Raw genomic sequence first — 26,836 nt, forward strand, 5'->3', positions numbered from 1 at the left:
AATATGCAAGATAATAATTAACGTGTCTCCCGTCTCTCTCTCTCTCTCTCTCTCAACTTGAAGACGAGGCATTTTCAGGGGTTGAAAAAAAATACTCGCACTATAATGAGCATTCCGCCGCGTGCGTTGAATCGAAGAATTATCGCGTTTTTTGTAAGCGGCGCGAATCGCTTTCTGCGAAATCTCGGCGCGACGCGGACGGCGGACGACGGGGGCAGCGAGCGTTATAACTCCCTCGTGTCAAGGGAGTTTCAAAAGGGATCGCGAAAAAAAGGCGACGAACATTTTGCGACCGACGTGCCTCGTAAAGAACGAGACAGTGGACACCCCTGCCGCGATTTTCGTATTCACAATTAGCATTTCTTCTGCTCCGTTCGTCCTTTCAGCCGCGTGAACAATGACCGGCAGGAAAGCCGACAGCTGGACGCGACGTGGACACGCGAACCCCGCCGAAATCACCCGTGCAGATTTCTTCTACCGTAAACATTCTGAGATGCTAGATTATTGCAAGTCGTAACGGCAATTTGATTACTTGCTGTCGTTAATATTAGGGGTGTGATTTAGTTTTGAGGGTTTTTTTGCTCAAAAACGCATGTATTTAAATATGATAATGAACGAATACCTTAATCAAAATATTTTCCTTCCTTTTCTATAACTGTTTCCCATCTTTCTGGCAAGAGATGGATTCCACCACGATAAAATCACTCTTCTTTTCAGTTGATCCATTCGTCGACGAATTTTCGCACTTCTTCCAAATTATCAAAGTGTGTATCCTCTAAAGCGTGTTGCATCCACCGGAACAAATAATAATCGCATGGAGAATACGCGGGGTGCGGTAAGACTTCCCATTCAAGCTCTAATAGTGTTTGTTTCCCTGATAACGCAACGTCAGGTCGAGCGTTGTCACGAAGAAGAATCACTTTCCGTCGTTTACTCGCAATTGGTGGTCGTTTTTGGTCCAATGCTTGCTTCAACTTGTACAATTGGTGTCGATAACGATCAGCCGTGACAGTCTCATGCGGATTTAACAGCTCATAGTACACTATCCCACCAAATACGGAGCATTACTTTTGAACCGTCAATATTGCGTCTCGGAGTGGATGTTGATGGTTCGCCTGGATCCACCCATGATTTTCTGCGTTTCGGATTATCAAAATAGATCCACTTTTCGTCCCCAGTAACAATCCGAGACAAAACTCTTCTTTTTTTACCTGGCGATCAACGAAATACAAATATTCAACCGGTTCGCAATGGCACTTTCCGATAATTCATGTCGAACCCATTTCCCTTCTTTCTGAATTTTTCCCATTTCATGTAAATGTTTCGTAACTGTTGTACGATCAACATTTAATGCTCTGGCAAGTTCTGAAGTGGATTCTGTTGGATTTTCGTGCAATAATGCTTGCAAATCTGCATTTTCAAGCTTTCTTGGTTGTCCCGAGCGTTCTTTGTCCTTCACCACTTTTAAAGCGTCTAAACCAGTATTCACACGTCTTAATTGATGGGGCAGAATCACCATAAGTTTCCACAAGAATTCCATAACCGTCAGCCGCAGTTTTCTTTTGATTAAAAAACAAAAGCAACGCATGTCGAAAACGCTGTTTCGGAAGTTGCATTTTTACGATGATATAAACACGACTGTTATTGCATCTATTGCTATAATGCTACTAAATGTGATGGATAATGTGAAGACTGTAAGAAACAACAGTTATCGGAAACAGCTATTGGAACAAACTCACACTACAGCCATCTGTTGCAAAACCCTCAAAACTAAATCACACTCCTAATAGATACACGCTGAACCAAATCGCTCACGTGAGCCTCCGCATTAACATATTAAACAATGCCTAGCTTCAGGTGTTACAGACATTTGGCCTCCACGATAAACAGGTGTCTACGATAAAGAGTATGCAGATTTTTACGACTTTTTCAGGAGAACAACAGAATTAACGTTCACGTCAGTCAAACGAAAAACATGCGCATCATGGTTGATGTGAAAAAAATTTAGGTAAACTATAAGCAAAAAAGGCGAAACGTCGTGTCTCGCATTCACGAAAAAAAAAAGACTGACGTAACGAACGCACCGTGCGAGAGGAACGAAACTGACGGTCCACGGTAGAGCACGATGCTCTCACGACACAGAAAGGCGGGACGTTCTTCTTTAACGGATTCCTCGTAATCGTGATCATCGAATCTCCGAACGGGCAAGCGGCTTTTTTACTACGATTCCAGAGATGACGTCTCATACGTTCGCGATCGGTGTCAGATCCACGTTCCTTAGCGACCATAGGAACTGGACAAACGCGGTTTGATTCAGAGTCTCGGAATGTCTGCGCACTCCATAGTCCATAGGAACTCCCGGAGCCAACGAAGCTCCCTTATAAGGCCACTTTTCGACGGATATGAGTTTTTAGTGTTTTATCGAATCTTGTTTGCGCCGCAGAATAAGATTAATCTCTCGTGGTCATGGCACGATGTTCACGGAGGGACCATTCTCTCAACGCGTTTTCTAATTTTCATGCAAACCCAACAGATTTCACAATTTCCATAATTTTAATAGATGCAAAAATCGGTGCGAGATCTTTCAAATGTTTGAGCAGCTTGTATGAAATCGCAGAAAAAACATACGTTAAAATAAATGAAGAAAGGAGAAGGAAGGATGGTTCGCGGAACGATAGTTAGCGTTCAGGATTCGGCTACCGTGCTCCATCACCCGCTCCATCATCGATCTTATCGTGCGCCAAAACAAGGCAGTGCGAGAGGCAACGCGCCAAGACTTCCTCGTGTGTCTCTCGCTGTTCTCCTACGTTGCACCGCGATTTAACTAGCTGCACACCGACCGATCCCTATCTCGTATGCAGTTGCAAGCGATGGACAACGTTCTCTCGCCCTCTTTCTATCCATCTCGACTCGTGGAAGGGCGGATCGTTATGATAAACTTACACGAAGCCGATAGCGAGTAGCATGTTACACGTTACATGTTTTTTCACGTCTTCAAAAGTTGCGTACTTTATTTCTTCTCATAAAGCGGAATGTTACGTGTTGCACAATAATGCAATTAGGAATAATCAACTGTAACAGCACGCAACGAAATAGGTACTGTTAATGGGAGCATTGATAATGACTTGATAGAGCGACGAATGCTTCATTACTGCTCTTTACAAGAGTGAAATTGAGGCCGAGTGGAACATTAGCATGATGGAAAGAAGCAAGTGTGCCTGAAAGTAGAAGACGTTTCTATTCGTTTTCTTCAATACTCGATAATTAGCTCAATTATCCCTTCTCAGCCAGATTCGGTAAACAGGTATCCGTGCAAGGGCCGCAGTCGCAAGCGCATCAGCTTGACTTCAACGAGCCTGATACCGTCATCCGTCAGCCCTGTGAAAGTAAATGCTCGCACGGGATAAGTAGCTCACGCGAATAACCGACGTCCACTTGATTCGCCTCACTATCAGCGTCGAGCGTGAAGCCGCCGTAAGGGCTGGGATTCGTCTCGACGACGTTGCTAACTCGCTCGTCCAGCACCCTGTTCCTTTTTTATCCCCTCGCGAAATTAATGGCACCTCGCAAGTGTCCCGTATCACGGGATGAGAAAGGGAGCCGTGAGGCAGCGGGGGAGGAGAAAAAGGAGGTAACGAGGAAGAGAAGACCCGGCAGAAGGAGGTTCGTAGCGTACGCCGGGATGTCGGCGATGTCGTCGTTAAAAGTCCGCCCGAATTACGAACATTTGGCAGGGTCCGCTTTTAGTGGCGGCCTTAATACCCCCTTAGGTCGCGTGTATGTGCGTTGCGTGTGCGAAGAGGCACAAAGCACTTCTTGGTGGGTCGTCGCTCAAATACCGAGGATCGTTAAAGAGCCACGCAATTTCGTCAAATTACGAATTGCATCGCTCTCTGCCGCAGTCGACGACGACGATGACGACGACACTTAATAATCCCAAGAGACTGCTATACAACTTTGTGCAGAGTGACTGAGGCACTTGAAAATCATTTCTTTCATCTATTTCAATGAATTTTAAACGTGTTTGGATATCCAAAGTGCGTTACGCACGCGTTTGTTTTTACACGTTAAAAAGGCGCCAAGTAGCTGCAGCGAATAAGGTAAATTAGCGAAATATTGGGTTGGCCAAAAAGTAATTGCGTTTTTTTTTACATAAATAAAAGGCGAATTTTTCATGGGAAACAACAACTTTATTAAACAATATATTGTCCATTTTGTTTGATTATCTTTTGCCATTTATCAGGCAATTTCATGATTCCGCGCTCAAAAAAGTTCTTATCTTTTTCAGCAAAAAACAATTCCAACAACGATTTCATATCCTCATCAGCAGTAAAGGTTTTACCATTCAAGGCGTTTTGCAAAGAACGAAACGAATGGTAATCTGATGGTGCCAGGTCTGGCGAATATGGTGGATGTGGTAACATCATGGTAACACATCCCATCCAAGCTGCAACAATTTTTCACGAGTGACCAAACTTGTACGTGGTCTAGCGTTATCATGGTGAAACACAACACCTTTGCGATTCACCAATTCTCGACGTTTCTGTTTGATGGCATCATTTAATTTATCCAGTTGACGACAGTATACGTCTGAATTAATGGTTCGATTCCTTGCAAGCGGCTCAAAATACACAATACCTTTAAAGTCCCACCAGACTGACAGCATAATCTTTCTTTGGTGAATATCTGCTTTTCAAGTGCTTTGAGCAGGTTCATCACGCTTGCTCCACCATCTTTTTCGTTTGACGTTGTTGTAGACGATCGATTTTTCGTCGCCTGTTATCATACGTTTCAAAAATGGATCATTTTCCTCACGTTTCAAAAGAGAATCGCAGATGTCAATACACTTAGTGAGATGAATTTCTTTGAGCTCATGTGCTACCCAAATATCGAGCTTACTAATGTATCCAAGTCGTTTTAAATGGTTCTCAACACTCGATTTCGATACGTTAAGATTCTCGGCAATCTCTCGTGTCGTTAAACGCCGATTGCAATCGATCAGTGCCTTTATTTTGTCATCATCAATTTCGATTGGCCTTCCTGAGCGTGGTGCATCTTTCACATTAAAATCTGCAGATCGAAATTTAGTAAACCAATTTTGACACTGCCGCAGCTTTAAAGCATCTTCGCCATATACATGACATAACTTTTTATGAGCTCGCACAGCGTTTTTCCCTTTTCGGAAATAATAAAACAAAATATGACGAAAATGTTCTTTTTGATTTTCCATTTTGAAATCGACGGCAAACAAACAATTGTTAACGAAATCGTGTACTTTCTTTTTCTAAAACAAGCTTGAACTGTGAGTTGTTAACCTACATAATGAATTTGCGGTTTAGAATGAAGTTAGTTACATTTCAAGATATGTATGTCCATCTATTGGAAAAAACGCAATTACTTTTTGGCCAACCCAATACGTTCGCTAAAATTTGTATCCACGGTATTAAACGCGTGAAAATCGTCGTGCTTCAGTCGACCATCACCGTTTCGCTCGATGACCTCGTCTGACGATAAACAAACAGTCGCAGGTGCCAACGACTGGGCCCAAGGAGTTTGGCCAGCCTTTTTTCCCTCGTATCCATCCGTGCAAACATACGGTAGACATCATCAGTCGCTTATTTCAACAGTAGGGTACACCACATTTTGAATATATATTGTACAAACAAATACTTCAATCCTATTAATTTGTACGTTTGCCTCGAAGGACTACTTTAAGCACGCTTGAATTGATCGTCAGCGAAACGACGATGGATTTATAAAGCGCACGTATATTTATCCCAACTTGCTCGTTTTTTATCCTCAACCTATCCCACGTAAACGCCTAGAATGTTACGAATGCCTGGCACCTACTCTACCGGAACAGCAGATTACCCAATCCATAAATTCGTGTAGTAATTGACGCGCAAGATAGCCGACATTTTACAGACGTGCGTCATGATCCGATTCCGAGCACTTTCGATAGATTGCACCGGCTAAGAATCATTAATGCGAGACAGATCGCTGCACCGCCGTCGAGCATTCGCGCGATGAATACATTCAAGAGCAGAAACTTACGACGCTACGTATCAAACGAGATGATCGCGCCGACTTGAAATTAATTCCACGTAGAAGTTGAGCACGCAGCTTGAAAGCAAGTCTCGCGACCCGTGTGATCCAAATTGGTCTTTTCGACACAATAGGTCCCTGAACAGGTGCAGCGTTACTACAACAAAAGCCCCACCTTCGATGGAGACCCTGAGCGCTTTTTTTTGTATCGATCGATTAGCGATTCGTAATACCGTGCTGCTAAAACGCAAATCTCCACGGAGATCAGAGAGATGGAATTTTCTATTGCCTCGCATTCGCGGATCGAGGGATATCGAAGGTACGATCGCGCGAGAGATCCCCCCGAAGGCTCACCTCTTTCATGCCGTCGAGCCTGCCGAGGCTCTTGGTGCCCCGCAGTGGCGGAAAGGCGACGTCGTGCCAGCCGCCGCCGTTGCACATCTGCAAGTGGTCCGACTGCGAGGAGTGGAGTCCGCGTGCCCTGCTCTTGCTCTTGCGCTTGTCCAGCAGATGCTTGGCCCTGGACTTCCTCACGGGTGCAGCCGGATCGTCCTCCGGATCGCTCTGCACCTCCCAGCGCGACGGGGACTTGAAACGCCGTCGCGGACTCGTCGGCGAGGTCACCGGCGAGGTGAGCCTCTGCACGAGGGTGCCGAACATGGTCATCATCAAATCGACCTCGATTCGTCGCCGCACCGATACGTACCAGCACCGCGGCCAAACCGATGTACCGCAGGGCTTTCGCGTGTATCCCTAATCGTCGCACATCATCGCGGTCGTCGGCGTCGAGGCCGACGCTGCGCTACCCCGGTGCGAACGAACGTCACTGCCACTCGTGTCAACCGCGCCAGCGATTCGCGGGTGGTAGCCGGTTCCGCGAGCACCGCCAGCGGACACGTTGCGGTTCTCGCCGGACCGTGTCACGAGACGCGCGAGAGAAAGGGGCGACGGATCGCACTACCGAATCATCTCGCGGCCACGACACGCGCGCGCCGATGGATACCCGCGAGAGAAGCCTGTTTCCGTTTCGCGCTCGGTACACCCAGAAACGGTAGCCTCGGCAGCAGGGAGTCCTGACTGGCTCGTCGAGTCGGCTCGAAAGTCGGCGGCGGGTACAGGTATTTGCCTTCGGGCACCGTGCGGCGCGGCTCTCTCGCAAACCACGCACTCCGCGCTTTGCAGTCTACGGTGCTCCTGGAGCACACGACTCCACGGGCCGTTTCCTCCACTTCCGGTTTTGCCGGTTCGACGCGAGGAGTCACGCGACTGCGCACACGATACGAACGTCGCTCACGGAATCGACACGATATATGCGAAACACGTACGTGCGTACGGCCAGCGCACCAGCGGACCCACCTTCTGCCGCGTCTACGTGCGGAATCGAACTGGTCGCGCGGAGACTGCCGCCGTCGACCGGTTGGCCTCGCTCGCGCGCGGAGCCGTCCGAACGAGCACGAAGTCGCACGATCAGAGTTTGACGATGGTACGTAAGGCAGGCAGGCAGGCGGTTGCGAGAGAGCGAGAGAGAACGCAGGAATGAGAGAGAGATTCTGAACGCAGTTACCATGGCGATCGGGACTGATTCTCCCTGGGGCCTCAACGCACGCCGCTCGATCTCTGCTGCTCCTCGTCCATCCTCGCGAGGGGGACCAGGACTCGGTTATATCTGCGTGCGAGATGCGCGCAATTTTCTTTTCTTTTGGAGAACGCGGAAAATCGGAGTACCGGAAGCGGAGAGAACGAGCGATGAAGAGTTGGCCCCTGGGCGTTTCATCAATACGAGTACCCTCACTCGGATGTTCCTTTCAGTGGTTTGAGTGGTTTGCGGTGCGTGTAACAAATATTTCTGATAGTCTCTGATATTCCCACGTAGAAATTTCAAAACGGCCCAATACTGGGACTGTACCGTTTGCCATCGTGGCAGTACTGGCCGCCAGTATTGTGCCAGTACAGATCCGACACAGGAGTGTAACGCCATGCCGTCCTTAAGGGGGGAACCTGCTTTAGAACGCTGAAAATAAGGTATATTTTACGAATTTTTTTTAGAGAAACTATACAGCAGATCATTATAAAACTTTGATGCATGTTTAAAGATAAAAAAAATTATTTTTTGATTTGAATATATCGCTTGTAGAGGTCGTCCTGGAGAAATCTTAGTGCAGCCGCGTCGCCGGCATTGCAAATTGCTGAGCATTCTCCTGCCTCCAAATTTCGTCTAAACTGAAAAATTGAAATATCTTCTCGTTATTTATGAATTCCCATCGTCGATGAACCAAAGAGAGAAGAAAAAAGTTGAAAAGTGCCAAAATGGTGGAGCTTAGAACACAAAAGTACGATTTTTAGGCAAAGGTTTTGAACTTTTTCATGCAAAAATAATTGTTTAACTTAATGTTTTTATGAATATTAAAGGTTCATCGACGATGGGAATTCATAAATAACAAGAAAATATTTCAATTTTTCAGTTTGGATGAAATTTGGAGGCAGGAGAATGCTCACCAATTTACAATGCCTCCAGGACGACCTCTACAGGCGATATATTCAAATCAAAAAATAATGTTTTTTATCTTTAAACATGTACTAATAAATGCATCAAAGTTTTATAATGATCCGCTGTATAGTTTCTCCAAAAAAAATTCGTAAAATTATACCTTATTTTCAACGTTCTAAAGCAGGCTTCCCCCTTAATTGCCAGTACTGATCCGACACTGGCAATAATATATGGACCAGTATTGGGTAAATAACTGCACCAGCATTGGGCATAGAAGTGGACCAATTAATGTATTAATGTATAAATGTATTTTATATATATATATAATATGCATTTTGTACTATTTGTATTTGTGACTTAAATATTATAAACAAAGACTGATGCAAACAACATTAGTAAAATCATTTTGTAAATGTCGCGTGAATTAATATCGCGTTTAAAAGAAAAAGATGTTAAATCGGTTTTCCGGATGGTTATTTATACGTGATAACGCAAATGTTTCTAGCGAGAACGTCACGCCTGATCTGGCCATCTGTCGGTCGCTGGTGAATCAATATATTGTTATAATCCTATTCTAAAAAAGGCGTGTTAACTTCGTGAAGTTCTTTTTTATCGAATATTGAGGCCTCTTTTCCGCGACGAATTTCGTGCGACTTGAACTTCGTGTTGCGAATGTCAGAATGTCATAGTGGCTGTCAGTGCGGTTATATTGACAATTGTATTTATTATATTATTTTTATTTTATTTTTTTTATTTCTTATTTTATTTATAGCGCGCGCCTGTGTTGCTAGTTATATATTATCGGGAATGTACGTAGTCCAATGCTGGGTCTGTGTCGGTTGCCGAAGCATGGCCCGTCTCGCAACCAGTACTGGTCCATGTCTGTATTTTATAATGGCCCGGTTTTTAATAAGTACTGGGACAAGACTGTCTGCCAACTCTTTGCAGTACTGGCCGCCAGTATTGTGCCAGTACGGATCCGACACTGGAGTGTAACGCCGCTGCCGTACTCTGGGCTACCAAACTAGGCCAATGTTGGGCCAGTTAAACAACCTCGGCAATTTCTACGTGGGTTATTAAAATGCATAAATGTTTGAATGGTTGAACATAAAAGATAATTATTATGCTGCACCAGGTTGAACAAGATGATCTCGCGAAATTGTAACCGAGAATGTGCGTCTCCACGCACGTAAACGCAATCGATAAAACGCGCCCCTGTCGTAACGGTCACGGTCACGATAAAAGTTCATTCCAACTCTGTGGACTCCGGAATGAATTCCGGTTTCTAGGCGTCGACCAATTAATAGTACGGTTACTGGTTTGGCTGCTACGCGGTTAATAGTCTTGTGCATACGTCGAAGAAGGTAAATAAGGGTTAGTCGTGCGGAACTCGAGATAATTGCTAATAATATGATTTTCTGGCTTATCAAGTCACTTATGCTAATTCAAGTAGTATACGTAGAAGTAGAAAACTGTTTAAAAGCGCAAATAAGGAGAAATAAGTGCGGCTCTAACAGACAGTAACATTGGTAGCAAACGGATTTCCATAACAATATTGTGCAATTGTAACACGCAGGTTGATACAGAAGTTGTGACACCGTAACAATAAATTGGTAGGTAGGTTTCCAAAGAACACGCAAACTCAAATGTCAATTTGCAAAAGTTTTAACGCTATATTCGTTATTGCACTGGCGTTCGCGAAATTATCTCGTCAGCCGCAAACGCTCGATACGGAAAATTTTCCCGAGGATTCCCGATGGGATAAACATTTTGTGTGGACGTACGTAACAATTTACACCCGCTGGCATGTTCGCCAAGGCTTCCCGTGGTAATTAACGATCATCGATCCGATCGCGCCGATTCTCCCTTTCATCCTCAAGGATATCTCGGAGGTGGGCACGGCCTGAATCAGTGTGAGCGCGCGCGGCGTTTCTTATTACTCGAACGATATCATTAGAGTGGGAACTCGTCAAAACTTCAATTATTCCCGTGGCTATATACGGGATGAAACGAGGGGCTTGATTAATCGTGCCGGGACTATGCGCGAGAGCCCCATGCGAATCGTAATTATTAAGCGGACACGTAATTAGCGCGAATCACCTGTGATACTCATAGCGTCCCTTTCGCGCACAATTCTTTTCGCGGAGACAGCACTTACGAGAGACTGAATTACGTGTTGCGAAGAATAATCGCGAGCAGCGGCAGGCCGTGTGATTCTCCGCAGCTTGTGCAAACATATTTTTCGTCCGCCATCCTTCATCCTTCATCCTACTTCTTCTTGATTACGATTAAGATAGCCGGCGCGCAGCCGGAAAACTACATGTAATTACGAAAGTTGCGGCGAGACAGCCGTGAGCTACGTGTAGTCTCATTGACGCACGCGAGAGATAATGCAAGAATATAACGTTCACTTTACGCTACGTGCTGCCGCTGCACGCTGCCGCACGTGCAACGTAAAACTGCTTTGTCGCTTAGTGAGTCATATACAGCAAGACGTTCCATGTCCATACAAAAGATGCATGCACGTGGTAGTCCGCTATTGAATACGGCGAATGAATTGCACGCAACGTAATTACGTGAGATGATCGGTAATATTCCGATATACGTGCGATTCGTATTAGCAAAGAATGTAACCTCGGGGATATCGTCTGTAATAGCACGCACGTTACAGCAATCATAAACCGAGAAGCCGCAAAATTATCGTTGTTCGTTCCTAAGAAACGACCACGATCGACCTGGAACCCGCATGTACGAATGCAACTGAATCTCAGAACACAACGGCAAATTAAGAAAAAACGAAACTCGGAATTTCTGCAGAAAAATTCGCAGAGATAAAAAGTACCAATACTAATTCTTATTATTTAGCGAGTTACTTTTCTCGACGAATTGTGGCGTGTTCTCCCTCTGCAGGGGACTTAAATCTCAAGCTTCGCGACAGACACCAAGGATGGAATAAATTCCGACTATCGCGAGATCGCGTCATTCTCGCGCTCCGGCCATATTTTTTCTCACATTTTTGCCGCTTTGGGCAGCGCTCGGCGATTCGCGTCCACGATTACGACGGACTTCTCTCTGCGATCGCTGCGCCGTTTATCTCTCATATAACGACGTAACGGGGAACAAATAGCTTACGAAAGGTTCTCCTCGATCGCTCGACGCGCCATTATGATTATTGTCGATTAACAGGACGATCTTTTCGGATATTTCGCAGTCGCCCGGGGGTCATGAACGACCGTCTTTGGAATTTTCAGCGAGTCGCCCGCGAGCGCAGCTACGTGATAAATAACAGTTATCTCGAGATCGCGAGGCAAAGCTTGCGGGATACCTTTTTCATTTTCTTGGCGCGACGCAATTTACACCTGTTCTCGGCCACGTAGCGCGAACGCTGCTGAAAAGATGCGTGTATCACTCGGAGAATGATGAATCTTGGCGCGGGTGTGAACATCCGAGGATGCTAAATATTCAGTTTTCGATATGCAGCGCGCGACGACGCGGAATCTGTTTACCGAGGCGCGACTGTTAATGCAACGTTCGGAATCCTGCATAGCCGGCCTTGGCAAAGATTAGATCTGCACAGTAGTGCAATCGAAACGTTCATATGGGCAATACGAAAACGGAGACGGCGTGACACGTCCAGACGACGAGCATCGAGACGATACGAGAAAAAGTCCATTCACGTGTCGCGTATTCCAGCCGGAACATCCGCCTCGATGGCTAATTAACTCGCGAGCGTTCGTGTCACGCAACGCGCGTTGCTTTAAATTAAAGTAGCAAATTTATACCGCCTAATGATATCTGTACGCGTGTCGTTTCACGCGGTTTTCATTCAACCTTCGTGATGAGATAGAAATCTGCGATACTCGCAAACGATCCAATCAGAATGATGAAAAGAAGATTACAAGTAGGCAGATTTAGATACGAGAATGAGTTAGATTTGCAGAAACATGTTTAAAGCGATGTAATGCGCGTAATAAAGATAAATATACAGAGTCATCAGCATTTCTCTGCAGTCAACTTCAACTTCAGGAAGCCACTATTGCCACGAAAATATTAGAAGCCGGAGACTTTATTGGCCTGCTTCTCTCATCTCGACGTTTCATCATTGCCGATATCCCGATATCTCGATGAAAAGAAGCGCGCGCGAGGAAAATCCTTCGTGGCAAAGTCGGAAGCACGCCTCGAAAACGATTTGCGCGCGTATTTCGCGATCGACGCGTTCGAATCTAAGCGGCGCGTTTCAGCGCCATGGGAAAGTGGCTGGCGGCTGGCTGAAACTCGATGGAGCCAAAGTGTGCCGCATACCTCGACGTCGCGGTCGCCGATTTTCTCGTGCGTGCACGCGAAATATACCCATGTGTAAAATGTACTGTACAGCAGCGGTACGTCTACGCACCCATAGAAAAGATTTCTGGACTTAATGCTATTACTCTTTAACCTATCATAAAATAAGATCGCTATAGCGACAATCATATTTATTATTGAAAAGAAGCATATTTTAATCTTCAATAGAAAATTCGAAAATCTAGATTCAAATAATCTTGGTGCTATCTCATTCATTTTCTCAGAAGGATTTAGATAACAATTTGTAACAAGTTCACAATATTCTTGATTTCAGAATATTGTGAGATCTAAAAGACATCTTATTCTGTTCTTGTAAGAGAATTTGTAGAATCTGCACAAAACGGCCAATATTTATGTGTTGCAATCGAAAATCGGGACAATGTTTCTGTTATTTACAATGAATAAGTGCAAAAAATATGGAAATGTCTTATCTCGAATCTTATTTCTCAAGTAAGTATATTGTATATACTTACTTACATTGCACTTATTCATTGTAAATAACAGAAACACTTTCCCGATTTTCGATTGCAACACAGAAATATTGGCCGTTTTATCCGAATAAAGGACGGCGCCGAGTCGACGAGCGACTGTGAGAAAATGACGCGTCGACATCGACAAAGCCTACTATAAAGTGGCGCTAATATCAAATTATTTTACATACAAGAATATATAAGGATAAATTTGTACATGTTACTCTTGTCTCGAGACAGTAAGACAATCTTATTTAATTCGAGAGAGAAGAATAGAAATTACTGATTTAAATTAAAAATTGTTTTATTTTCATATTTTTTATACTTGTAATACGATTAAATTAGTCATGAATATTTTTCGTCTTATTATCAGAAATCCTTTCTGAGGGTGCGTGTACACGCGAAGCGTGCAACCACCGCGCGACGCCCGTATAAATGTTCGCACGTGCACGTGCATAAATTGCGCGCGTGTAGGCACACGGACGCACACGCGCGAACGAATACAAGCCGGGCGAAACGTTGCGTGCCGATTATTCTGTCGGCCGATGTGAGAAATATTATCCTTTGATCTCCGAGCGCGCTCGCGCGCGCAGTTTCACTCCGGCAAGAAATTAACGACTGCAGGCCCGCCGCAGTTTCAGAGTACGACCTACAGAGATTATCAGTCAGTCATATAAAAGACCGGCTTGCCGAGACGGAAGTAAAGTGGAGGAAGTGCCCGAGGACCATTCGATTTCCCTGCGGGAGCAGCGACACGCGTGCAACCGCGATAAGCGTTATCGCCAAGGATGCATAAATAAGCGCAATTACGCCGAAGGATAAGTTATCGCGGGGACAAAATCCTAGAAACTTCTCAGGCCGATACCCCTGGGCTTGAGCTCGTTCGTCGTGGCAAATCTCTGCAAACTCGCATTTTCCACCGATAATAATTCGACGTGGCTCAGATAACGTCGACTCGTACGCTCATTATCTAATGGCAAATCCGAGCGGAGATATGGCGAACGTACAGTCGCGGCTCGTGGCAGCAAGGGCTTCGGGATGATTAACTTAATTAGAACCATAATTAGTGGGTGGGAAAGAAGCAACTTGCTAACTGCCACGGGGAACCGAGAAATAGTCAAGTACGAGTATACGTGTGAGCGACAATGCGCGAATGTATACATCATCCGCGCGAAAATCACGTTAACGCACAGACTAATTTGCAATCGAGGATGAAGACGAGGTAATCTGAGGATACGTTGCAAATAAAGAGCAATAAACAATGCGTAAAGACATACTGGATGGAAGCCGCATGTGGATATATATATACGCTTATAATGCAACATGAGAATAAATAACATCGATACAAAGATCTGGTATGGCTACATAAAATCCACGGAGCCGCGCGATGCAACTCGGCAGAGTTGCGCAGCGGCTGCAGCGCAAGAGAGGAAAAGGAAGACAGAACGAGAGAGAGGGAAAAGGGGTACAATTTACAGTATCTGTGCGCGCGTAGCGTAACGTGTTCAGCGGTCGTTCTCGGATCGTCGTGTTTAACAAGGTATGTGATCGAGAGTTAAGGCCGCGAACGAGATCGTTTCTTCGTGAAAGTCGCGGGATCCGGGCGGGCCCCGCCAGGAAATGCCCCGTTCAAACGGCGATCGGACGACGATATAACGATCCGTTGCTCGAGAGCGGTCTAATAACTCGCGCGCGATCCCCGCCGTGTCTCGCCGGTGCCCATCGCTTGCGTAAACCGGGTTAATGGAGAGGTCAATGATGGAGAGGAGGTATTAATAAATGACTCGACAATGGGTGTGGAATGCGCGCTGCGCTTCGGCGTGAAGCTTCGTTTTGCAACGCGAGGAACGCGCGGTCGCCGCCGACTCAATTTAACCTGCCGAAGTGTACATTCATTATCTTCATCAATTTCTCTCACTTTCCTCGCGTCCTTTCGCCTGATTGATAATGAACAATTTCTCCGTGCGTCGCCGTGTCTTCGCCAGCTCCGAAATTAATTGCCGAAATTAAATTCCACGGCGCGGCGCGACGCGACGCGTCTCCGTCCCGTAGCGTCCCATATTCCTCTCGCGAGTTTATTCCGCCCGTAGCCTCCCTAGATCCGGCACATCGACTGGCCAACGCCTCGCGCGGTACTGGACAGTATCCTTTTACAGCTTAATCACACCGTACGTGTAATTCGTCGATGTAACCATAGTCTACACAAGCGCGCACAGGCAGAGATAAATGTTTCAATTATTGCGCTCGTCGTTCGCACAAGCGCGCGTTCCTCCCACACGAGGCTGATTAGATCCTAATCTCCCTCCCCATATTGCAGGATGCGTCGTTACTCGATTCAAGAAATATTTTTGCCGGGGGAAAATCCGGCGAGCGCTGCGATCTTCATCGACTGCCGTCCTCCAAGTCAATAGGGTTATTCGGTAAATTATTGCGTTACACGTATCTCACCGCGAAAATCTAGCAAAACAGACGCGCCACGCGCGCACGGAACGCAACGTCTCTATCCTCGCGCACCGACGTTAATTTCTTTGCGATATTTTTCCGCGCGCACGCCGCGCGGCTGTTAATTGCGGCGTGGCTGTGCACCCTCCGATCGATAGAAACTCGCACCTAGCGCGCATTGAGATTACAAAGACGATAAGAGATCTTAATTTCTCTCGCGCATCGCGCACACACACGCACACGATCGCGCTTTGGCCAATTTTCCGTGCAAAGGCGAGGTGAACCTTGACCCCGTATTACGTTTCCGCTTTTTCACGGTAGTACTATCATCATCGACACATCGTCAAAGTATATGCCTGAATTTTATATCACAGAGCGTGAATGAAATGAAAAGGACCAATGAAAAGAAGGTTCAGTGCAACATGCTCCGAATACAAAGCTCCCGGTGGGCCCGATTCTTCCTCTTTTTTTCGCGCGAATCTCGAGAGGTCGCGGCTCTTAACGGTCCGTGGCATATTGCATCGGTCGGTTTGGCGTCGGTATACTTACTGGCAGCGATTTAAATGGGCATTAAAGTCCGTGGACGCGCGCGAACGGGCATCCGCATGCCACCGGACAGACAGGCATAAGCAGCGCGACAATGGGGCGTAACGCGCAGGATAACGAGCGCAAGTTATGTCCCGTCATAATTTGCAATTTGGATTTCATTATCGCCCGGCGGTTGTATCGCTATCGCATACACCGGACACGGGTTGACGCGTTTCCGTGCTATTGACCGCGCATCGATAATTTTCTGCATTCGACGCTGGATCCAACAGCTTCCTTATCGCACCCGACTACCCCGAGAAGCAACGACTCTGCACCCACAGAAAAGATTTCTGGACTTAATGCTATTACTCTTTAACCTATCATAAAATAAGATCGCTATAGCGACAATCATATTTATTATTGAAAAGAAGCATATTTTAATCTTGAATAGAAAATTCGAAAATCTAGATTCAAATAATCTTGGTGCTATCTCATTAATTTTCTCAGAAGGATTTAGATAAAAATTTGTAACAAGTTCAAAATATTCTTGATTTCAGAATATTGTGAGATCTAAAAGACATCTTATTCTGTTCTTGTAAGAGAATTTGTAGAATCTGCACAAAACGGCCAATATTTATGTGTTGCAATCGAAAATCGGGACAGTGTTTCTGTTATTTACAATGAATAAGTGCAAAAGATATGGAAATGTCTTATCTCGAATCTTATTTCTCAAGTAAGTATATTGTATATACTCACTTACATTGCACTTATTCATTGTAAATAACAGAAACACTTTCCCGATTTTCGATTGCAACACAGAAATATTGGCCGTTTTATCCGAATAAAGGACGGCGCCGAGTCGACGAGCGACTGTGAGAAAATGACGCGTCGACATCGACAAAGCCTACTATAAAGTGGCGCTAATATCAAATTATTCTACATACAAGAATATATAAGCATAAATGTGTATATGTTACTCTTGTCTCAAGACAGTAAGACAATCTTATTTAATTCGAGAGAGAAGAATAGAAATTACTGATTTAAATTAAAAATTGTTTTATTTTCATATTTTTTATACTTGTAATACGATTAAATTAGTCAAGAATATTTTTCATCTTGTTATCAGAAATCCTTTCTTAGGGTGTGGGACGTCCATGCAAAATTTACGGACATGAAATGTGTCGTCTTTGGATTTATCATTGCACGCGCAATGCAGATTCCACGGGTGGTATCAAATTAATTTCTAAAGCACAGATCTCGCCTCGCGATAAATAAATTTGCGACAACTTACAGTTATTTATGCCTAATAATTAGGCGCGGTGAAAATTGTTCTTCCCGGCATTGTGAGCGGCAAAACCGATTCGTGTAAATCAATTGGAGGACGAGAGGACTGACGTTCGAGACGATGGAGGCGGTACGACAACATCTTCCGCAGATTTCAGATTACTGCGAGCGCGCGGCGGAATGGCGCCTCAAATGAAACCGACCGACGACCGCGCAAAAGTGTGCTAACGACGTGCAAACCTCCCTCGAGCGTGCATTTCCGCATTGCCCACGAGTCTTTAAAGCACGGAAAAAGGCGCTTCGGAACACGCTGAGACGTACGAAGCGCAGGCTCCGAGTAACGATCGCGGTTAACGGTACAGCAAATTGGTGTAGTAAAGGACCTGCAAAGTCCTTTATGAGACTGTTTGTGGCAATATTACGCTATATTGGTATAACTAAGGCGAAACGCGCATCCCTCGCTCTTCGTATCGGAACGATATTACATCCGTATCGGCGAGATCGTTATATGAATTTCGAAGATATGTAAAATTTGTTAAAGCCTGTTTTACCATGTCTTTTCTATCGCGCAGATTGCGAATTTAGCAACAATAAAAAAAATCGCGTAATTGCAAGATACAAATTAGGGAACCACGGCTCGTTTAACTCACATCGTCTCGCGGCGCCTCTCTAATCGCTCTATCGTCTTCTTGCGAGGATCGCAATACCGCGTAAACGCAGTTCTGTAAATATAAAATTATGCAACAGGAAATATATTTACTGACTGTTTCAGAATCTTATGAATCTTGTCGCCGCTCGGGCATCTTGTGTAATGCTCGGTGTAATGCTTGTGTAATTTTCTGATGGCTGAAAATGAGGAAGCAGCGACCCAGTATAATACTCTGAGATAATAATTTCTTCTTTACGTTTTGCAAGACGCACATTAACACTCATAATGTTATTTACTTTACTTTGGTAAAACTTGAATTTCAACGGAACGAATAAAATTGTCATATACGTGTAATTCTACATCACGTATTAAACTGGTTTACGTTTCGTAGTATGAGTGAGAGACTAAAATTTATGATATTATATTATACACTGGTTGCTCAGGCATTCCTTCACGGTCGCGGTATAAAACGCATCAACTTGTAGACCCGTTCGGCTAAACCTAATTTGAATATTTAAAGGGATGCGCTTAATCTTTGCGACGGCGTACTTCCAAATTTGGACGGTAGATCGAAGAATGTCTTTCGGTGCAATGTCCTGGCGAGGATTTCTCCTGCTGACTCGCTGGCACCATCCGCCAGGTTCTTTCGGTCTGACTCACGTACCGGTCATTCGAGCCTCTCTTCTTCCCGCCGCATTCTCATTTCGTTCCTCGAAGACGAGCAGGACTCGTCGTCTTTTGGGCGCAAGAACGTGGACGTGGGCGAAAGGACACGCCGTGGATCCAGATCCTTCGCGATAAAATATCCTCTTTCGCTTTTCGTTATGTACGCTTCATTACGGTCAGAGTTTTCACTTCCCTTACGTCGTTACATAGGTAAAACAAGAAGAACATTAATGATGCAGAATCGCAACAAAAGCCTATTTAAAATGATGCTTATCCGAGGGAATCAAAGCGCGCAAAAAATCTTCGTCATTCGCTTTTGAACGTCGCGCTCTCGCGTGTCGCGGAAGTGCATTCTCTCAAGATATGGTACGCGCGCGACGTCACGGGTTGCCGCCTTTTAACGCGTTTATCTCGATGTCTAGGCGATATTTACGGCACGACCGTCGAGCTTGTGCGTCGTCGTTATCCTTATCGAGCACTCCTTAGGTAGGAATTCAATCTTTGGTTACGTTGCAGCGGCCAACGGAGAGAACGCACATGGAAATGTGAATGCGCGCATCCTCGCCACAGGCTGCTTGCATCACGCCGCTATGAGCAAGTGCGTGTGCAAGGCGTGAACCGCGTAACGCGTCGGCACGTATTCACTTTAAAGGGCCGACCCGAAGGCACAACGACGACGACGACGATGAGGACGCTCATGCGCTTTCCTGGAACGCGCAGCTGCGCGCGAATTTCGCGCGTACTTTATTACACGCGTGTACGAGTGAGTGCAAGGATGACACTTGCGCGAAGGTCGACTAGACGGCCTTACCGAGGTCGCGCGTGGCGAATTTGGTATGTAACTCGTTCCGCTCGAGTCGGCTGCCGCGCGTTCCCTGGAAACCGCGCGAGATGTTCGGACACGTTCAGTGACAGTGGACTGGTACATTCGATATTACCAAAGTGGACACGCGTAACACGATTCAAAAGCCGCACGATGATGACATTCCTCCGTGTAATCGGTTTTCCCTTGACGAGATTATCTCGAAGCGTAAGCGATTTTCGAGTCTCATCGCCTGCTTCTCCCGCGACGCAAGGTTGAATTGAATATTGCTGAAGACTTGAAACCCGTGCATAATTGCACGCGTAATCGCACATCGGTAAATCGTTAACGTGTGTACCGCGTCCATATATGTAACATACCGTATCTTTGATCCCGTAAGTTCACAGGTGGTAACTAATCGCAATGTTAATGACTCTCCGCTGCTAATTACACGTTTCACCGCTTTTGTTACTCGTCCGCTATCGGTATCTCCTACGGAGTATTAGTACTTTCACGTCGGGCGTTTACCGTTTATCGTTTCGCCAAGAAATCGTGACAATGTATAATAACACGAGCCATCTGGTTTAGCCGGCTGCGAGAGGCGGAAGGGATTTTCGTCGATCGAGACAATTGCTCGGATCATTTTCTCTATTACCGTATAGGCGGTACCGTATAGACGGTATGATCGCACTCTCGTCGGCGCTCTCAGCCCACTTTCAACGAGGGGGCTACGACCTTAAAGGAAGTAAAAGCCCATTTAAAGACTGCACGAAGTTTTGTGACCCACTGTACACACCGTACAGACCGGGTACCACCGCCGATGCCACCTTGGCCGTCGGCTAGCTTTCCACCCGGTGAAAGCTCTCGCAGGTTTTGTGAAACGACGATAACGACAACGGCAACGGCAACACGTGCTCCTACACACACCACGGCAGGGATCGGCAAAATATTAATAATAAATTAATATTACTTGAGTATTTAATTATTTATTTAACAGGAAAAAATAATTCCCGATTAATTGATTAATCAGTAATCAAGATAAGCAATTTTCAATTGCTCGGTTAATCAGTAATCAAAAAGAACAATTTCTCAATTACTCGATTAATCAGTAATCAAAATAAACAATTTTTCAATTACTCCAGTAATCAGTAATCAAAGTGAAAAATGTTTTAATTATTCGATTAATCAGTAATTATAGTATAAAATATTTTTGTTACTTGATTAATCAGTAATCAGACCGAAAAATGTTTCAATTATTTCATCACTCAGTAATCAGTGTCAGATGTTCCTTGATTATTTAGGTGATTTTTTTCTGGATTATTTTCTTGATTATTTAAGTCATCAGCGTACAGCAGCAATTATATACAGAAAAAAATTAATTCAACGCAATATTTTTCTAATAAAATTAGTTGAAGTAGGATTTTTTATGACTGATAACAAAATAATTTAAATAGTGAAATATTGCGTTAATTTCATTTTTTTCTGTATGGAATTGGTGCTGTACGCTGATAACTACTTAAATAATCAAGAAAATAATCCAGAAAAAAATCAACTAAATAATCAAGGAACATCTGACACTGAGTGATGAAATAATTGAAACATTTTTCGGTCTGATTACTGATTAATCAAGTAATTAAAATTATTACGTTCTGATTGCTGATTAATCAAGTAACAAAAATATTTTTTCTATAATTACTGATTAATCGAATAATTAAAACATTTTTCACTTTGATTACTGATTACTGAAGTAATTGAAAAATTGTTTATTTTGATTACTGATTAATCGAGTAATTAAGAAATTGTTCATTTTGATTACTGATTAACCGAGCAATTAAAAAATTGTTGATCTTGATTACTGATTAATTAATTAATAATAAATTTCTCCAAGTTGATTACTGATTATCAAAATAATTGTTAATCAAAGCTGAAAATATTACTGAAAATATCGTTGATGCCGATCCCTGCACCACGGTTGGTCTCGCAATTTTATATAATATTAAATACCAATTGGATCCGTGACACACATAGCTGAATATTTCATTTTGAAAGCTACGGTTCGGATATATGGACATCCGCGCTATCAAACAATCTGTATAAACCGCGACGCGTTACCACGAGCTAGTTGTATTTTACGCAACTCGGTTCTCGAGTTCTCCTCCTTCGTATGACTCGTACGTAATATGAAATTTATACGCGATCTGAATTGCAAATAAGCGCGCCGTCGGCCCATCATCAGCGCGGCCCGCCGTCTCTATGAGACGTTCTGGAAAAGTCGTAAAGCGAGAAGAACGCGCCTCGTTTTACAGCGCGTCTTCGTTCCGCGCGCGCATACGCGGGGCCGCGCGATCGCCGTCGATAGGAGAAACTGGAAGGGAAATCTCATTAAGCGGTATGCCCGTAAACGATAACGGCGCCGTTAATGGCTCATCGACGATAATTAACGGCCTAGATCAGCGGCAATCCTCTTTTTGCCACGAACAATGATCTTTTCGCGTGGACGCGCCGAGCCTTGACGGGATTTCAATGCCGCTTACTCCCTTGTTGATCGCGACCGACGATGAAAACTATGTGTTATACGTGCGATCAGTGGTAATTTACATGCAACTCGATCGATTACTCGGATAATCAGATTCTTGACCGCTCTTGCCTGAATGAAGCGTTAAAGGCACCGAACCTCGTAATTATCCGAACGAGCCTAAGAAGGTCGCGAAAGAAAGTGCTTGTGTAAATGCTTGACTAGAAACACGTGGCACCGATGTAACGCGTGTGCTGCGCTTTTTGATGTTTCATCAACGAAACCGTTTATTGACACACTCGCTAATGGAAATTAATATTTGCGGAACGAAAAATGCATTTACCGTTCACAGATCGATCAAATTGTGACAGTGTAAGTTTATTCCCCCAACGTCGACGTGATCCGGCTCGTCGGAAGTATTTGTAATAATACAAATATTGTAAATATTTTATTATATATATATTTATTTGGTAAATGTTCGTGTTTATATTTTTTCTATATACTATTAATATGTCATTGAAATGCTTGAAATTATTGAAAGTTATCATTGATTTTTGAAACTGTTGTATGAATTGTTAAATTATTGTATTATATTATTGAATTGTTGCACTATAAACCTTGTACTGCTCATATTTCGACAAACGGGAGGTTCTCTCAATGCTGGTCACCGAATTGTGGACGAAGGAGACGCAGTGAGAAGGCGACCGATGTGGACGGGAGCGAAGAGAGAACAGCGAGGTGTGTTTCCACCCATAGAACAGACGAGGATGGACGATGACCAGGGGCGTATGCCCAATTATATCGACTGTCAGCATCAAATATCGATTGACATCGATCCATCGATGGCAAGGAACGCATGCGCAAATGACCGACGGCACCGTACCCGGTCTATGCTCGAAGGAGCAGGATCACCGTGTGGCACTCTTGTGATGGCTGTGCTTGTCTAAAGTTAACAGGATCCAGGAGTCAACTCCCGAGAAGCCGGATCGCCGTTTCATAAAATACTATCATCCGTAGACGGTTACAGTTGAGACTGTAAAATAATATACCTACTAAAGGCTGACAGAGTAAGAGACCTCCCGTCGTGAATTGCGAGTACTCTAAACTTGTACAATTCTGCCTAAAGCAAATTTATATTATATAGTATTGGAAGTGTCATCTAACGTTTTTATTTATTTCTCAATCATATCTTGTCGATCGTCTATATTATGTAGAGTATAGTATTGTTCCGATAATCAATATTATATAAAAAGGGTCCTCCCAATTATCCACCCCCTGAGACCTTATTAATTTTACTGGTTTTATAAAAATCAGTTGGCGCCCAGTACATATATCGTCTTAGTATATTTTAATGAATTAGCGACCTGACAGCCGCGGACCCGGCCGCGTCAGGTGAAGCCGAGTAACAAAAAAATACCGGTCGCAAAATAATTTGGACGTTAACGTGTTATTGGCTACACAACTGTGTCACGTTCTCCGCTGGCTATCATTTATTGGACCTAAAGCGTCCTGATACCGTTGGCAGATTATCAAAGCAAATAGACGATAAGCGGGCTAGAGACAACAAGCAAGAGAGAAATCTCGATAAGAGGAAGTTGGAAGCATGTACTTGGAAGTGAGACTGGTTTCATAGGACGAGCGACTGCAAGTAGTCGCGTCGCGTAGCGTGAGATTTCTGATATTTTTAATAACAATCGCGATCCTATCTACGAGCGAGATCCGAAAGAAATTGCGGTAACGGAGTTGGGTCGGTACCGCTAGGAACAGCCGATGCCAATCTGGCAAATCTCCTGCGATGCGGTTAGTGCGGAAATCGTGGTTACGAGAGTCGCGCGAGTATTGATTATTATTGTAGAGTCAACGCTTTCACGATCCCGTCGAAATAATTCTGTTTGGTTAGATACTCGTCGAAGAGCCACGTTAGTGAAACCGATTACCATAATAAACAACTTTATGCGTTGGCAAACATATTCGCGGATGATTTGCGCCTGTGTGAGCGTCGCATCGTTTTCTCGAACCCGCCATTCCGCGCTCGTCATCCCGCGTATTTTTTCTTGCGAGCGAAATTGCGTCAGATAATCGGTAAGAAAGGAGGATTCGAATAAAATACGTGATTTACCGCTCGTCCATAAAACTCTGTCCGAGCTCGACCCGGGGCCCCGACCTATTCGATCCGTTTCAAGAATGTTTCGTTCGTGCAGGGTCATAACACGGTTGCGAGGTATCCTAATAAGCTAGTTCGTTAGGGGCCACAGATTAATGACTTGTTGAATTCATGAATGACCATGAGATAATGGATGGCGCTGTAGCGATCTACGCGAAAGAATGCAACAGAAAATGTTGCGAAATGCGAGATATAAATCTGAAAAAATATATTAAAAATATATGCAAATGCACGCATTATCATGGAAATTATGTAATTCCAGAAAAACAATTTGTTCACCGATTTATAAGTATTTAAAGCAATCGTAATATTTCTTTTCAGTTCTCTCTCACATAAACGCACGTTCTGAGCCGGAAATGGAATTTCGCGTGCACCGTAACACCAAATTGATCCCACAGTATATCATTTTGATGATCATTTCAGCCGGCATTTGTAGGGCGCGCAATAAGTGGCTGATTCAGTGCAGGGATCAGCATCAACGATATTTTCAGTAATATTTTCAGCTTTGATTAACAATTATTTTGATAATCAGTAATCAACTTGGAGAAATTTATTATTAGTTAATTAATCAGTAATCAAGATCAACAATTTTTTAATTGCTCGGTTAATCAGTAATCAAAATGGACAATTTCTTAATTACTCGATTAATCAGTAATCAAAATAAACAATTTTTCAATTACTCCAGTAATCAGTAATCAAAGTGAAAAATGTTTTAATTATTCGATTAATCAGTAATTATAGAAAAAATATTTTTGTTACTTGATTAATCAGCAATCAGAACGTAATAATTTTAATTACTTGATTAATCAGTAATCAGACCGAAAAATGTTTCAATTATTTCATCACTCAGTGTCAGATGTTCCTTGATTATTTAGTTGATTTTTTTCTGGATTATTTTCTTGATTATTTAAGTAGTTATCAGCGTACAGCACCAATTCCATACAGAAAAAAATGAAATTAACGCAATATTTCACTATTTAAATTATTTTGTTATCAGTCATAAAAAATCCTACTTCAACTAATTTTATTAGAAAAATATTGCGTTGAATTAATTTTTTTCTGTATATAATTGCTGCTGTACGCTGATGACTTAAATAATCAAGAAAATAATCCAGAAAAAAATCACCTAAATAATCAAGGAACATCTGACACTGATTACTGAGTGATGAAATAATTGAAACATTTTTCGGTCTGATTACTGATTAATCAAGTAACAAAAATAGTTTATACTATAATTACTGATTAATCGAATAATTAAAACATTTTTCACTTTGATTACTGATTACTGGAGTAATTGAAAAATTGTTTATTTTGATTACTGATTAATCGAGTAATTGAGAAATTGTTCTTTTTGATTACTGATTAACCGAGCAATTGAAAATTGCTTATCTTGATTACTGATTAATCAATTAATCGGGAATTATTTTTTCCTGTTAAATAAATAATTAAATACTCAAGTAATATTAATTTATTATTAATATTTTGCCGATCCCTGATCCAGTGGAACAATAAAACATCCCGTCGAGATTTCAGGCACCACCTACTTTTCTGCCTCCTCGCTCTTTCTTCTGAGTTTTGTAGAACGCGCGTAATGCGTGGAAGTCATCTGGCAGCAGTACATTCGTAGCGCGAGTTACGTGATTAATCACACTTACGAGACATTTTTACGCGCGGTCCGTTGGGCGCTCCTTCGCGCTCGTGCAGCCGGAATCGCGGTTTGAAAAATGACGACTTGGTTAATTTCTAACGAGCTATCTATCTTCGCGACAACGCCTTGGCGTCGTGTTACCGCGCGCTTTCTATTTAATTACACGTTACGTTTTCTATTTGATGTGCTCCATACGCGCCGCGAGAGAAAAAGTCGATACACACCTGCATATACACGCACGTGCCTAGGAGCATGCGCTCGCACGTACGCATGCGGCAAGCACTTCAAAGTGCGCGCGGGTATATGACTGTATTTACGCGGCCACGTGCGTAACGTTTATAGCAGCGCATACCGTAAGGGCGATTATGCTCGGCCGTCGTAAACGCCACGGCGGAACGATCTCTCTTCTCCATGGGTGTTGCGAGAGCCCGGAGGATCCAGGAAATTGGATTAAGTCTTAAATACACCCTTACGTATCGCGAGCCTGCAGCAGTGTGCGCGCGGACCACGGAAGATAACAGTCCGTCTCTCTTATCGTCCGTTTACCTTCCACGCAACACACACTTTGTGGAGCTTACTTAGAGATACGCATACGATGCGAGAACAGAACAATTCAGCCACGAGGAAATCCAACTTAATAAAATCATTAATAAAATAAAATCATCCGCGGAGCTTACCGTTCCTCGAACTCTATTATAGTATATAAATAAGTGAGGGAAGAACAAAGTTAGAGAGAGAGAGAGAGATTAATATTGTGAGAAATAATTACAACGCTAAAATGTGCTGTTACTTCC

At 43.8% G+C, this 26,836-nt stretch overlaps 1 protein-coding gene across 6 annotated transcripts in view; it reads right to left on the bottom strand.

The window, feature by feature from the left end:
* The window catches only part of LOC105278915 (rho GTPase-activating protein 20), a 195,391-nt gene that overhangs the window by 84,426 nt on the left and 84,129 nt on the right, over window positions 1-26,836 (bottom strand). For 2 of the 6 annotated variants that reach the window (XM_026972140.1, XM_026972139.1), the window contains exon 1: window positions 6,400-7,943. The exons of the other annotated variants lie outside the window; for them this stretch is intronic. In XM_026972140.1, coding sequence (XP_026827941.1) covers window positions 6,400-6,714 — 315 coding nt within the window. In that variant the 5' untranslated portion in view covers window positions 6,715-7,943. Of the gene's footprint in view, window positions 1-6,399; window positions 7,944-26,836 lie in introns of those variants that run through there. 6 annotated transcript variants of the gene reach the window in all.

Source organism: Ooceraea biroi, chromosome 9 (genome assembly GCF_003672135.1).
Source record: "Ooceraea biroi isolate clonal line C1 chromosome 9, Obir_v5.4, whole genome shotgun sequence".
NCBI classification, from domain to species: Eukaryota; Metazoa; Arthropoda; class Insecta; order Hymenoptera; family Formicidae; genus Ooceraea; species Ooceraea biroi.